The 16,136-nt window shown below is 33.3% G+C and overlaps 1 protein-coding gene across 2 annotated transcripts in view; it reads right to left on the bottom strand.

Moving 5' to 3' along the window:
* The window catches only part of FER (tyrosine-protein kinase Fer), a 45,936-nt gene extending 32,403 nt beyond the window's left edge, over positions 1-13,533 (bottom strand). Inside the window, exons 1-2 of one of the 2 annotated variants that reach the window (XM_089694967.1) lie at positions 13,000-13,533; positions 11,077-11,267 (exon numbers count right to left, since the gene is read on the bottom strand). In XM_089694967.1, coding sequence (XP_089551093.1) covers positions 11,077-11,267; positions 13,000-13,195 — 387 coding nt within the window. In that variant the 5' untranslated portion in view covers positions 13,196-13,533. The remainder of the gene's footprint in view (positions 1-11,076; positions 11,268-12,999) is intronic. The other variant, XM_089694966.1, reaches the window with a different exon arrangement.
* Positions 13,534-16,136: the final 2,603 nt, after the last annotated feature.

Below are 16,136 nucleotides of genomic sequence, written 5' to 3' on the forward strand. Positions count from 1 at the left end.
TTTTCACAAATTATGAAAAAAAAATCTTAAATGAAGTAAAAGCTAGTAAGAAAGGGGAGGAGCAAGAGCATTTCGATTCGATTTCGATTTCTGACAATTGACAAAGGATTATTGTTAAACGCGATATTTTAATAAAGCCATCGTTACTGAAGGTCTTTTAAAAGTATAATAATATTCCTTTCTCATAGCCTAGTCGGGTACTATATTTTATGTCATATGCATCGTAAATCGTAGCGTTTATGAGCAAACCAGTTTAATTACACTTGTAAGTTCTGTAAAAATACATTTGTATTTTTAACGATGAAATTAACCAACATCGTTATATTCTACTAACTTCTTTACCCGGCTCCACCTAGTTTACCTATACCTAACACTAAGAAAAAATGAATCATTTTACTTTTGACAAAATTTCAAAATTGTTAAGATGCAATAATGACCAAAAACATGTAAATAACTCGAAAACATTAAACTTCTCCCTTTTTATTGATCTAAATTCTAAACCATATCTTAGTACATGATAACTGTTAAACATCCGCTCCGAGATAAGTAATAGACCAAATAAAGTTTAATTTATTTATGCACTGTGTAGTAAACGATAATTTCTCGGTAGAGTCGCGTGGTGCTACCAAACTATTTGAACAGCTAAGCAAACTTACACTTATCTATAACCGCAGTCTATAACCGATTTAAAAGCCTTTTACGTGATACCTTATCACGTGTAGTGTATGCTTTGTGCTCATATATTGTGTAAATTGCACCACAAGAAAACTAAAATAATAGCGTCTCTGTTTGCGTAGTTTTAAACTAGGTCAGGTTACTTACCTTTGCGCTGTATTGCTAAATTAATTTTACAATAAACCGTACTTTTTACGATTTGTTATTTCTGCTCCAATTCTATGTTGCATTTGTAAATGATATTATAGATTCCAGTTTGTTTGAACACCTAATTACACTTTGTTTAACTACAACTCCGTGACGTTTGTTAGCTTTTGTACGAAAATACACACGTTATTATGACGTACCGTAAATTGTTTGATAGCGTAGCGTAAAAATGATAATTTATAATATGGACTAAATTATGCAAGACTTATATAATGTATTTAAAATACGAACCACATAGAAGTTACTTTTACTTTTAACCGATCAGTATTCAGAAAGTTTTAACTTTCCCTTACGACTCGAAACCTGCCCATCGGGTCATCCACAACTCTATCGTAGTACTTGAAAGGAAATTATTAGAAAATAGTCAGCATTAACGTACTAAATATCTTAATTTATTATTTGTAACCTTCAATAGAAGATAATATAATACCGTGGCAATACATAACATCTTCATAACTCCTAGTTTTTTCCCAGCTAAAACAACCTGTTAATATCCCCAACATAATTCAATGCCTCAATATGAAAATGATCTCGCTCCCTGATCGATTGTGAGAAAAAATCAACAGCCCCAATAAATATACAATAACAACTGTTAAAAGTACAGAAACGCGTCAGAGAGCGGCGCCCGCGAGCTTCTAAACTTACAACAAACAAAGGATCAACACACAGACGCACACATCGGCAGGGCGGTCGGACGCTGCGCCCGCGCCGATACTACAGGTTTACTCAATGAACTGTAGTCAGGGCTGGGCTTATTGCCTCGGGATTTATCGCGGCTTAAACACAGTCATTGGTAACCAGTATCATATTCTAGACGGTAATGTTTCATATAACCTGTAATATTGTTCCTCCTATAAATTACACTTTTTGCCCTCCACACGTGGATAGATAAGGTAAATTCAGTTCTAAAACCAATCTCAAAACTGTATTACCAATTTATTTAAATTTTCGGTTATTCGACATGCGACGATCGGACGTTATTCTTTATAATCATTGCCAATATATTTTAGTAGATGCGTCATCTTTGTAAATGTGGCAGCAACAAGGCGATACCAATCTAGTTCCCTAGTTCAATTCAAAGACGCGCACTAATTTATCGGTACATTGCGTCACGTGCAAATGTGTTAAAAATTTATTAATCTGCTAGCTGTGAGATATAACTGGAGCATGATTTAAGGAATGTTATTGCCAACTCGCTGATTGATGGGATATTTGCTCTGATACCGAAAATTATCATCTCTATAATACAGGTCTTTTAGAATAAATAGAAAGTAATTCAATAAATTATTTACATGCATTGCGAGTACATCCGTGTACCAGTTTACCAACCACTATAGATACATATAAATTATTGCACCCACAAAGATTTAATTCTCAATACCAAATACGTTAAGAAATGGCGCGAAGTTCAATATAAATTATTGTGCAGACAACATCAATGCAACGGGTGGTCTGGTTGCGATTCTATAGCATTTCTAGTTTCTACTAATAAATATAGGCGTTAAGTGTAGATGGAAGGCGATGGGTGGTCGACGCGAAATTCGGCGGACGCTGCCCTCAGGAGTGAGACCGGTTCTGAGAAGGTTCGTCGGCAACTATTGTGTCGGTCTACCGGTTACCTACGTTACTGATCGTCTGTTATCTGTTACATGAACATTAATAAGTAGATCATACGATTAAATGCCGCTTTTGACCTTAACGACAATGATAAATTACTTTAAGGCTACGGATTTCCATTACTTATGAAATTATTAAAATTGGTTTGTATTTTTTTATTCATCGAAATATTAGAATGAACTTAAACGGCTTTTTATGTGTTATCTCATATTCCAGGTCGATACCTAAGAAAACATTGAACCTTCGTCACGGCTAACATGTGATTAAAAAACTTATGAAGCGTTCAAAACGACAAACTTTGCCGCTTCACCGAAGATCCACACAATGCATGAAGAATATCGCCCCAATCTCATTTTCGTTAGAGTCGAGCCATATTTCATTCTGGCAGCCATTGTCAATAGCAACTGAGGTCAGAGGCAAATAGAAGAAAGAGCGTCGCTTTTTTCAACAAACACAACCAGACAGTTGTTTGAACGCACCGCCTTTTTAAAATTCAAATCCAAATATCTTTTTCAACCCATCTTTTCATTAATTTATTATATTGAATCTGGCTGTCAACTTATATTTTTTCTCGTGGTAGTTACGGATACCTGAGTAATACCCTCTTATAAATTCAGGTTATTTGTTATGAAATATTTAACAAATTCAACGCTATTTAATAAATTTATCTTTCGTTTCGCTTGTAATAATTAATACGAAATTATTTAGCAACTGAGTCGTATTTAACGTGTTGTCAGGATATTCGCAAGGTTAGCATTTGCGATACGGAACAATAGAAGACCTTCACCTTTCATATTGCTCTTTGCATTGCTTACAAAATTGACAATTCTCAGAGATTTAGCAATTTGAGCAATTAATGCGAATAATTAAATTTCATATTTTCCTACATTACTTAAAAATTATTCCACTAATGACTAAAATATTATTCATCGTATTTACTGGAATTAAAACCACAAATATAATACGAGAGTTGTCATGATACCATAAAATAACAATTAATACCGTTTTCCTCCTTTATATATTGAGATCAATCCTGCAGGTGTAGGTACACACTTGTGTAATAATACGCACTCGCGTATTATTAAAAATTTTAATAAAGGGCAAATAATAATACTTATAATAAACTTACTTAACTGACGATAATAAACTTTAATGTACGTCTTTAATATCTTAATTATTAAAAAATAAGAACCTCAATCATAAATGTCCAAGAATAGTCTAATAATATATTAATAATAGTCTAGAATATTATGAATAGTCTTGGTCTAGACCAAGACTATTAATAATATTTTAATGCAGAAGAATCTTACTGTTTCTAATGTACTTATGTTCAACATGAGTCTGAAAAAAAAAACGTAAGCTGCAAAGACAAGTAAAACATCTTGTTTAAAATCTCCTTTTGCTTCTAGTTGCATAATTACAAATTAACCTCCTAAAAATTATGTGAGTACCCATATCGACATCTCTGTGCAATTAGACACCAAGAATCAGAAGGGAAATTAACAATTGACCTCAGAGTTGACACTTCAATTGAGGAGCAGAGTTCCACTCGGGTGCTACGTGCTAGATCTTTAATAGAATGCGTCTGGATCCGAAGTTGAAAATTACATATATCTACGGGAACCTACGTATCCATAGTATGACACTCTTTAATAGATTTGAATAAATGGCGTAAATAATGGCGTAGCTTGAGAGTACAAATAGGTAAGTAAAGAGCAAGCAGGAGTGTTGTAAAAGACTGTTAGACTTTTATTGGTTACAGAAACTGTGCAAAACAGTACAGCAGTATTCAATTTTTATTCATATGAAGTAATTTACTAGAAAAACATAATCATATCAAAACAGAATAAAAAATGTAAGTACAGAATTTAAAATGCGGAGTATGTATTACATATTTGATTATCAAACTACAATAACATTTTAAAATTATGATGGGAATAAAAAGAAAAGCAATCTAACACAACCATTACAATTGCCAGTCATAAAAAGTCATAACCTACATTTTATTTCTCACGTTCTTGCGCTATCTGAGTAATTTGCTTTTAAAATATCATGCTAACGTAATTAAAATGCCTATTTTTGTTTACATAATGTAGGTTACAAAAAATCATGAGATTGTTTATATAAATTGCATGAAAAACGATACCAGAATGTTACATTAATTTGTGTAGGCCAAATTATAATACAGATATTATTTGCATTATTAATAGCAGCTCACAACGGCAAGACGCAGTCGCAGAAATAAAACACAATCGATATCTTTAGTCTATAGTCTATAGTCTATACAAAACATTTACAATTGAGTACAAGGTAATTCTGCATCAATACAACTCAGAGGTATTTTGACGTGAGCTTTTGTTCAATATGCAAACCTCTGGTCGCAGGACTCATCCGGAGTCCTTACGTGAAGCAAATATCAAGTAGTTTTACACATACTACATTATATTTTATACATGATAGATGTCCCAACACCAGACTGCTAGAAAACCTCAAACTAAACTGGTTATAGCTTGCATATTTTTTACAGGACGGCAAACGAGCAAACGCGTTAACTGATAATAAGCGGCATATAGTCAAGGGCAGAATAAGATGAGGATTCGACGCTAACCACTAATTTTAATAGCCATTTAAAATAATACGTTAGGAAAAGGTTGTAGCTAAGAATTGCTACCCAATGCTTAGCTTGTTGTTATAGTCTTTGCTCAGATAACATCAAGATGAACTCAATAGATCTATCTCTTAGATAAAGTTAAAGGTACGGTAACGATACAGTGACAAAATTAAAATAATGGAATAAACAAAGTAACGTTCTAACGACGCACAAATAAAAACGAGATCACTAACAAATACTTAAAATAGGTCACTATTGAAATCGCAACATCTAAAGAAAAGTTTCTATAATACGATGACATAAATTAACGACGGGATAGTGCAACCTACTATTTAGAGCAATGCGACATCATTCCAAGAAACTCGGCTGAAAGCCAAACTCTGGTTCGAACACGAAAAGTTAATTAGGAGCATTGGGCATGCCCTAGATGGGAAAGCTGCATGTCATGCATTAGATGAAATAATACGTCAATCACATACAAGTTGCAATTCGCTTAGCACTGCTAGACAAAATAATTTTGTTGTTTGTAGCTCGTAAATATCTTCATGCGGCATGACCGCTTAGTATTTGCGTTATCGTAGAAGAGCATAAAACAGTGTGAAATTAAACTATTCCTGTCATCGTTAACTGACTGTGCAACCACTTTGATTTGGTGCCAAACGAATACTTTGAACTTGAGGCGACATCAATTTAATAACATTTTTATTTATTAACTGTTAGATTACGCTAATTTAAAAATATAAACAAATATACAATTCTTCATCCCTCTCTACTTATTGTTTGATAAAACGATCAGTGTTTTGCATTTTATTTTGCAGTTTAAATGTTTCTTATCTTTGAAGATAAAGAGAATACTCAATTAGACAAAAAATGTAATGTTTATCCAAAACAAAGAAACATGTAACATGTATTATATCAACAAGTGAATGGCCCACTGATGACATTCAATTTGGCACAAAGCCTCAGATCCTCTGCTACATTGCTATCGCAATTAAAGCGATACTACTCTTTGCCTTGCAACCACGCCAAATTACGCATTTTGAAGGTTAATTATTTGCGATTGTTCAAATTTGATCGATGTTTTATGTTCAACCACGTTCAACTCTAGTATGGACTATTTATGGCCACAGTTGAAGAGGAACTAACAGTACCAAATTATTTTAAATTTGGGCAAGGTAAAGTAAAAAATACTTATAACAGAAGCTATCTATTCATAATATATCTAATCCGCATGTCGTATAAAACGAGGTAGACTATCGATTTTTTCATTACACGCAATGAGGTCAGCGTTTCGTAACTTGACAAAAGAAACAAATATGCCAGCGTTAAATATCAAACAGTTGTAAAGTAATTAAGGTAATTACAGTCGAACACATCTGATAATAACTCAGCCTCTGATCCAGACAGAAAAAGATAAAACGACAAGCACGGTAAAGCAAAGGGTAATTTCACGCAAGATGAAAGAGGCGTCTTAAGTTACCAATATGTCGGAACGGACGTCGGTTGGATGCAAATAACAGGTCCGACGATCGCCTAACGAGCGCTGCAAAACTAAGAACAAACCTGAAGTTTGACGACCGATTGACGGAGTCAGTAGTGACTATCTTATAATCCAAAAGCCTTTTCAGGAAATAATTAAGTCCGTCCAAGGTTCATACAAGAAAATCGTTGAATAATTAGTAGTCTCCAAAGTATTAATTATTAAGCTTATCAGTTCTAAGTATAAGCTCTTTTTTATAAAAACCTGTGTGACGTGTCTCGAATTTTTTGTTCCTCAGTGTTTGTTCATTTTTAAACAACTATCAGTATTCTACTGGTTATAGTTCTAACATACCAAGGATACAAAACAAATGTTAATTTTAATTAAATTATTTAATTACATAAACATTATACAAGATATTTAAATAAAACCCATATTAGTATAGATAAACATGAACTAATGAAGACATCGAGTATGCTTCATGATATGGTATATAAGGCCAACCAGTATTATAATCAAAATATGGTATCTACAAATCTACAAATGACTACAAAAACTGAATAAAAATTGCACAGAACTGTCAAAGCTTTTATTGAGCTATAAATAGAACTTGCACGTAAATGACCTATTGTGAAACGTGAACTATAGGTCCAATGAAACCGTAACAATGGCATCGTGGGAAACATTACAAATTGGCAGGGGTCAAGTGTCTGCACTGCGCGGTGCACTCAATACAGTTATACATAACATCATTAAAAATGCAATGCTTTACATAATCATTAAATACTGTTAATCTCGATATGGAATAGGTCAATATGGTTGGTTTTACTGTAACTTTACTTGAATAGCGAAAATGTACTTCGCAACAACGGTCAAATATATACCAAAATTAAAACTCAGTTCACATAAATTCTCAAAGAAGATATTGTTATATATACTTTAAAAATAAATTCAAAAATGTGTATGCCTAAATCTTAATCGTCTTCGTATAAACAAAAGGAAGAATTCGGAATGTCTGTGAGCTGTAGGTACGTTCAATTCAGTTTACCTGCTCAGGTTGAGTCAGTTATTTTAAAACAAAACAGAAGTAGATTAACCGTTGACCTTGGCCAGTATGCAACAGATAATATAATCGGTAAAAGGAAATTCTTAAGATAAGGAACACACACCGTGAATAAACAAAGAGACAGACCAAGAATTTACCTATGATAATCACCCTTTATGTCATGAGTATTCGCCTTATAAAAGAAGCTTTAGACGAGGATGTTAATAAGCCTCTGGTATGCGATGAACAAGGTTACGATAGAGATAATGATGTTTAGAACTGTAAAGCTCACACACATAGTAATGACCAAGATATTTCTATTAAGGGAACAGTGTTTGTAATGACGTATTAGAAAAATATTATTAAATCATAACTCACATTTTTACCCATAATAGAAGGGAGAAGTCGTGTGTGAGAAGATGTACAGGCGATAAATAAATTCAACAACGGATAAGATTATTATTTACAAAACGTTTCAGTCACAACAATGCTTCTAAAAATAATATTTTTCAACGTGCTAAGGAATATTTAACATTCTTAATGTTATTTTTTTTCAATTCTGTCTGAATGGGTATTGGGTAATATTTTTCGTTTGGCTTTTGTTCAAATATTTACTATTATATTCGTATGATGATAGGGTGCGCAGTCTATAAACGACAATGACAAAACTTGTGTCTGCTAGATTTATGCCATGATGCCATGCCCTCATGGCATGGAGCTGTATGCAATTTGTCATCTAGAAAGCGGCATGCTTGTACCAGCTGATAATTTGATGCTAATAAAATTATAATGAGATTGATATACTCTTAATAAATTATATTGTATGTTAAAAGAGGAAGTTAGTGACGTAAATTGGAAATTAAATGAAGATTAAGAAGAAGATCTGTAAGGGGCAATGTAACAATTAAGAAGACAAAGTGCTAAAAACAAAGATAAAATATAAATTAAATGTAAACACAATTCACGAGTTTATAGATAAAACTACAAGATAACAAATGTCACATCGACATACAAATTTACAAATTTATAATTTGTTTAAAATGTAAGTCTATTAAAAATATTTTTACCGCGGTCGCCAGTACTAAATGCTTTAAAAATGTATATTTCATATCGATTCCCATAGCATTTAGATTTTAGACACGCTATCAAGTTTATTGCAATCGCTAATTGCTTGGTGTTATATTTTCGATACGCCGGTATAAACAATACACATACCAAGCACCCATTTATATAGTTAAAAAATAATCAAGTTCTTTATTGGCACTCAAGATATTATAATATATATATATATATATATATATATATATATATATATATATATATATATATCCCAATCTTTTATTGCATTGAAGCTTAGTATTGAAGTTTAGCAGTAGTTAGTATTCTCTGGAGGTAGGCAAAGAAAACAAAAATATTGAAAACAACATTATTTGTGTAACTTCACCATTCCAACTAGGTCGTTATTTTTACCAGCTGCAAAGCAAGTGGACAACGCGTTGTTCGCGACTGTTTTGGCCCAGTTCCTGCTTTTTATTCGCTTAGTAACTGAGAGTTGAGACACGAGTGGGTTTCTTGATTTTCATTCGACAAGTTAACCGTAACTAGAACGCATCCGGCCCAATCAGAGCGCACCGACGAACCCACAATCGATTGACATTGCAACCGGATTCTGTTTGCTTGAATATCGAAAAATCTTCAAGGGTCAAACCCTCGAATCAATTTACTTCAATATTTTATTAAAAGTTTTCAAATTAAAAAATGGGCTGCGAATGAATGCTATCATAATTTTGGCAAATATCTTAGACCACAGTTTGAACCACATTGCTATTGGGGTGACGCATTTTATATTGAGCCTTACACTTATTCAACGAATTATTATTAGAAATTAATTTTTAATAAACACCTTTGTATAGTTAAGTAAAAGCAAGTTTTTGCATTTATTACAAGTTGTAATTTGCGACACGCATAATGTGCATGTCCTTTTTCTGATTCATGACTAGACGTCAGTTACTACCTTGAAAATTACTTTCTAAAGCCTTTGGCAATAATGTTCAGTTACTGATATTTTAAGTGATTCTTTGTTAAGAATCATTTATAAAATAAATTACTTTATGTAAAGCTTGTTTTTAAAATACAACACAATCTTTATTCCCTTTAGCCTACTAAGGATTGCGTCGTTTAAATCTTAAGCTGTTTTTAAAAATGTTTCGTTATTATCCTAGTTAAACGTTCCAGTTATACAATTACATATCGCTAACAGATGGTTGAAATCTCAGCTATACCAATATCATGCGGGCGAAGCTATGTTTTATTTACATCGAAAGAAAAATTGGCGCAACTCCAAACCGTTCCAACGAACGGATTCACCGAGACCGCCTATATCTCTGAATTTTGTAATAATATTATAGCATTAAGAAAACGAGCCTCTTTGACGTCGGGTCTATTTAAATAACTGCATATAATTGGTAAGATATCAACTCGCAATCATGAAGCAGTCGATGTTATTCATCAACTGACCGTAGTACCGCAAGTAATTTACTGTAACCGATAGAATTGGCCGACATACACTCAGATTGGAAATGTTAACAGTTGGTCAACCGGATTGACACACTTCTTTCTTACGCGACTCTTTAGATCTAATTTACGTAAAGCGCTTCAAATACGCGATCAGTAATCGCCAATCGGAGGAAACGGATGGACAGACATGGAAACTAGTTAAGATGCCATTAACGGATCGCCAGCATTTAATCAAATACTGGTTATTGATGGCTCGATATTTTTTTATGCTTAATGACAAAGTCAAGGATGTTGAGTGGTTTTGTGAGATCGAGCAACATTTTTTTCCGTTGTGAACTGTTTCAAAACATTATTTAGTTTTATGCTGTGCATTTGCGAAACTCAGGAATTTGAAAATGCAAATATGTGTACGTAAATTATGTAAATCAAATATAAACACTGTATTACGTGACATTGGCTATAATATCATCGATGTAAAATTGCGACATGCACAAATAGAAATGACTCAGTTTAGTTATCGAAAACGGAACGTGATCGGATACGGTGATATGAAAATCTAGTAAAATTTGCACTAGCGTAGTTACAACTGCAATAAAAGTGCCTATAAAGTTCAACCGAGTTGTGGAACTGGATTTTTAAATTCAGCAGAACCACCTACCTACCTACACTATAAGAAACGCGAGTTCACTGACTCATAAAAACTTATCTGTTTTGTCAAAAAAAGTGGTAGTCTCTTTTAATAGAACTCGAGGACAATATGAACAATTCATGTTTTGTAATGAAACAGTTCTGTAATAATAAGTTTATTAAAGTTATCCACATCCATAAACCTGAAATTTACAAATAACCCTTCTATTTTCGAATTTTGCAACGGCTCTGTAAAACATACATCAATTTGATTTATTCTTTGTTTCGATATCTTACCTGAGTGAACTGTGAAGATATTTTTGTGTGGTCTTCTTGGTAGGCCTTTCGGGCCTTCCGCCGTTCCGTCATCAGAGTGTTAAGGCGGTCGAGGGCACGGGACTCCAATGCTTCGGCGTTGGTTTTTATTAACCGGCTCGTGTTTTCCCATTCTTCTGTCATTGTTCGCCATGCTGATGCGATCAAGGAACCTTTGAAAGGATATTAAAAATCATTAAGTACTTTAAGCCTACATATTTATGATGATCAGGATAATGATTTATGCATATCGGAGTTTAATATATTATCTTATAAAATAAATAAATAAGCTTATGTTATTTAAATTAATGACCCATTTACTTGAATAAAGCGACAGCCTAAGTAAGTAGGCCTAGTGCCTACTTTAATTAATCCTATTTAACATAATAGAATTAAAAGTGGCCTAGAATACATTATTAGAACGAATAATTAATTTACGTAAAATTAGGTAAAGTCTCTAGAATATTAATTTTTAATTGGAAAAGAATACATAGTTGGAAGATTATATGTTTTACCCATAACCCAGTGCAAAGGGAGGATGCTCGACACATTTGTATGGATGTTCACAATGTGACGAATGACGACGGGTCTTATTGGGAAATTGCAAAAAGGTAGGAGGTATATTATTCAGAAAAGTTTCAGGGGAATTTATGAAACGGATTATTAAGCAGATTGGTTGCGACTTAGACACACTGTTATAGGCACAAATACATAGCACAGAATATATTATTATATTTACATAACTACTTCAAAAGGAACAAACTCAGCATATAGAAACAACTGCACAAGCTTATTTGCATTTTGGTCAACATTCATGAGAATGACGTAAGAACTTTCTTACTTTCATGTTTGTGTGACAAAACGATTGCACCGCGTTTCTCCTATAGTCCTTTTCATTTAGGATGATTCCTGTGACACTTCATCGTGTTCCGAATTACGTATTTTATGTTTAAAAAGTCAAAATAATTTTAGTGCATAATATTTTTATTTTATGGCGGCATTATTACCAAAAATATAAAAATGAACAATCTTAAGCTTATAAGTCAAAAACAGTATTGTTTAGTTTAATATAATGAAAAATAAAATTAAATAACACAAAAATATAATACCTACGTAATTTGTGTACATGAAATGGATCGTTGAAAAGTCATAGAGTTGGAAAATCATTTAATCGGCGCCCATCTTGTGATCGTTTGTCAATCGAGTCAATCGTCTGTACGAGTACGTCAGCCTTGTATACAAGTTGCATTTTTATATTGATATTTTACGTGGTATTCTGTTATTTTTACTAATTTTTATTGTTGACTTTTTGTTGCTGTTGTTTGCTAAGTTTCCTTAGTTAATTGTTGGCGAAATGCCGAAAAAACTAATTTTGGTACTTTATTCAAATCGATTTCATTTCCACATAGAATATTATCGATTATCGGAAACAATTGATACGATTTCAGTAACCGACATCTCTACACGTGTCAAAAATCGATGTGTCACAGAACTCATCTTAGGTGGAAAGGACTATAATTAGGAGGGACCCACTTAAGGTCATTTTAAACAGTTATTTGTCATTATATTAAACCTACATCGCCAAAAAAAACAGTAAAAATTTCCAACGAAACTTTTGAATTCGAATTAGGTACCTACCTAGGTATTTACCTATAAGAAATTTGAATGTAGACAATCACTACTACATTTTTCTACCCTACAAAATTAAATTAAAAAAATATTTATTAACTTGTAGGTATTGTTTGTTGGTGGTATCAATGTTGGTTTTTAATTTTTATAGAATCCCATCAATTTTAAACCATAGTTCATGTCAACTATGAATTTCAATAGATACAAACTGCTTTGTAATAATAATATGCTGTTTAGTAACATTTCACTCATTGAAAGTTGATCTTTGGTATTTACCGTTCAGTTCCTCGCATTTATCCATCTTTTGTCCTTGTGCGGCAGCGGCGGAGAGCGCAAGAGCATACTCCCTATCGCTCTTCATCTTTGCTTGCAAGCTACGCTTCATTGTCTCCATGAGACGCAGCTCAGCGTCTTGCCGAGCCAGCAGCGCCTCGTGGGCCGCCCTACCTGCACCACTCGACGTGTAACCCATTGTAAACAAACTTTACACTAGTGCACTCACTTTACAATTTACATCGCAACGTAAACACAACACAATTCACATCACTATTACCGTTATCACTGCATCAAGTTTGATATCAATGAGGAAAAATGTAAATGATGAATCTATTTTTATAGAGCGACAATATTTAATTTTGAGTTTATGCACGACCGTTGCGTTAAGAAAAATGAATTAAAAAGTAATAAACGAAGGTATGACTCGCGAGGCGGGCGACACGACGTCCGTTCCGCGTAGGCGCGCGACGAGAATGCCATCTATTGCGATATCGGTTTGCTCCTTGGGAATTGAGATTCGAGTTGTTGGTCTGCCAACCGCCGCGCCACCGCCACTGATAGTGTCATAGCTACAGCTACAGGCTGCAAAAGTACAATCAACTCGGGGATGGCATCATGTGATTACTTGATCATGTTTGACCTCTAATAAAAACAAATACAAAAGGTTCTCATCAAAATACAGGTAAAATGTAGATCTACTAGGGATCCGTCTGCTGACAAACCATGGGTTCATCCGATTTTTGAAATCAGTCTCATGAGATGAGCGCGCGCGCGTTCAAATAAACAAACAATTTATTTTGTGTAAAAGATAAAAATTTTAAAAAGCTTTTCAGTAACTATGCAACAAATATAAAATACCTAAACTAATCCTCGACTTCTTTATTTTTTTACTAGGCACACGGATTCGTTATTACTTAGGTACTATTACCTACTTCAAAATAGACGGAGTTTCATAGAAAGTTACCCTGCATGTCTTTATGGGACGAATTTTCAAAAAACCGTATTGCTCACTCTTTGTTGCAGTCAAGTTGCAGTACCTATGTAGATGTAGTACCTACCTTTATTTGGGTCTTGGGATATGCGTCGATACTCGATAGGAAGATTTAAGATTTTTTTTCCTTTCATGGAGATTTATGAAAAAATTATGGCGGCAAACTTTTAAAAAATATGCCGCCATTTCTTTTTTTTTAATGTCAGCCTACCGGCTACCAGGAAGCGGTTGTCCTTTTTAGATTATCTTATTAATTAAATATATTGAGACAAAAAAATATTTAAAATATATAAATTCAATTGATTTTTATTTATTGGCATGATTTTGGAAATAAAAATATAGCCAGGCGCAGTGACCACCTCATTAAAAACATGTAAGTAAGCGAGCTCTCTGACATGATAAGTGCATATTATATTATTTATACATATTACATAATATAATAATATTTTTGAAATAAATTTTAAGTAATCGAAGGATATCGGTACCCGTAATACGGATTATAATCTATAACATAAGAACTCATCAAAATAAGAATTATCGAAATCAGTACAGCCGTTGACCGTTCACGCGTGATACCTACCATGCCGTGGCCTGTGACCAAGAGAAATAGGGTTAATTTTTTTATTTAAAAGATTATGTAGTTGAGAAAGTTATTTTTATTTTATTATCATTATAAAAATATTCATTATTTATATTTAGTCAATGATGACCACGACATCTTCGTAAACAACATAATAAACAAGATCTTTCTCAAATAGCTACATAATATGATGTATAGCTTCGTTTCATTGGAAATAGTCACATAGATTCATAGCTTACCATCTATTAAATCCTCACATTATTATTGTAAGTAGATATTATTATTGATTAGTGCGCTGCATAGCATAACTTGGGTGGAAAACAAGCCTAAACGGCCTATCACTTCAATGAAACTAAATGAGGCGATATCACAGATTAAGTTACTACGTGCGATAAGCTTCGATAGCATCCTAAATAGGTAGGTACTACGCATAGAAGTCAAAAAGGTAAGAATTCATTTCAACTTACAATAGGTATCTCAAGACTCAATGGTATTATCACAGTAATCCATACTAATAGGTATTATAAATGCGAAAGTATCTCTGTCTGTCTCTCTGTTACTCAATCACGCCTTAACTACTGAACCAATTTACATGAAATTTGGTATAGAGATATTTTGATATCCGAGAAAGGACATAGGCTACTTTTTATCCCGGGAAATAGGATAGGTTTTATCCCGGAAATCCCACGGAAACGGGAACTATGCGGGTTTTTCTTTGACTGCGCGGGCGAAGCTGCGGGTTCAAAGCTAGTACAATATATTTCCTATATTGTAATACTGAGGTATTATGTATATCAAACAAAATCGAATATATATGGAAATTTTCTTTTTTTTTTCATTTGTTGTTCAATACCGAGTTGGCGGATGGTGAAATTCGGCAAAGCGTTTGATAATGCTGTTAATGGCAGATCGTTAAAATTGTGTTAATATTTATTGTTTGGTGGGTGTGGTTAACCACAGTATTACCATATTTCCTACAGTATGGCGACGAATGTACTTGTGCAGAGAAACGGAGGGGAACTGGCGGGGGGTCGGGCGACGCGGGCCGCTTAATGCAATCACGCTGAGTTTGCATTAACTATCGCGAAAGGACGACGCAGTCGTATTTTTTGTGTAATAATTTTATTATACATAGGTACTTACATATTCTATTATGGCGCGCAAAAACTGTTCCGTTTACGGATGTAAATCTACATTGAAATTCCAGAAGGAAACAATATTTCAGAAAGATTGTAATAATTGTATCTGTTGAATTAAAATCAAAGCTCTATGTGAAAATATGTTGTCCTCATTATTTTCTAATCAGATTGTACATCCCAATGCGAATGCATTACTTAGTTAAATGGTATAATATACAATTAAGAACATCCAAAAATAAAGTGTCCATGTAAATAATATTTAGCAGTGCAATATCTGTAATTATATATTTATGAACAAATAATTACATCAGATTTAATAATCGCAATTATTTTGAATGTACATATGAATAAATGATTTTATATTTTTATCATAATATTAATAATCACAATTGTTTTATTTCCCATTTGTTGCAACCCTAGCGTATTT

This window comes from Colias philodice, chromosome 5 (assembly GCF_061535455.1).
Source record: "Colias philodice isolate Cphi_HAF_F1 chromosome 5, ilColPhil1 Martin Lab GWU primary, whole genome shotgun sequence".
NCBI lineage: Eukaryota > Metazoa > Arthropoda > Insecta > Lepidoptera > Pieridae > Colias > Colias philodice.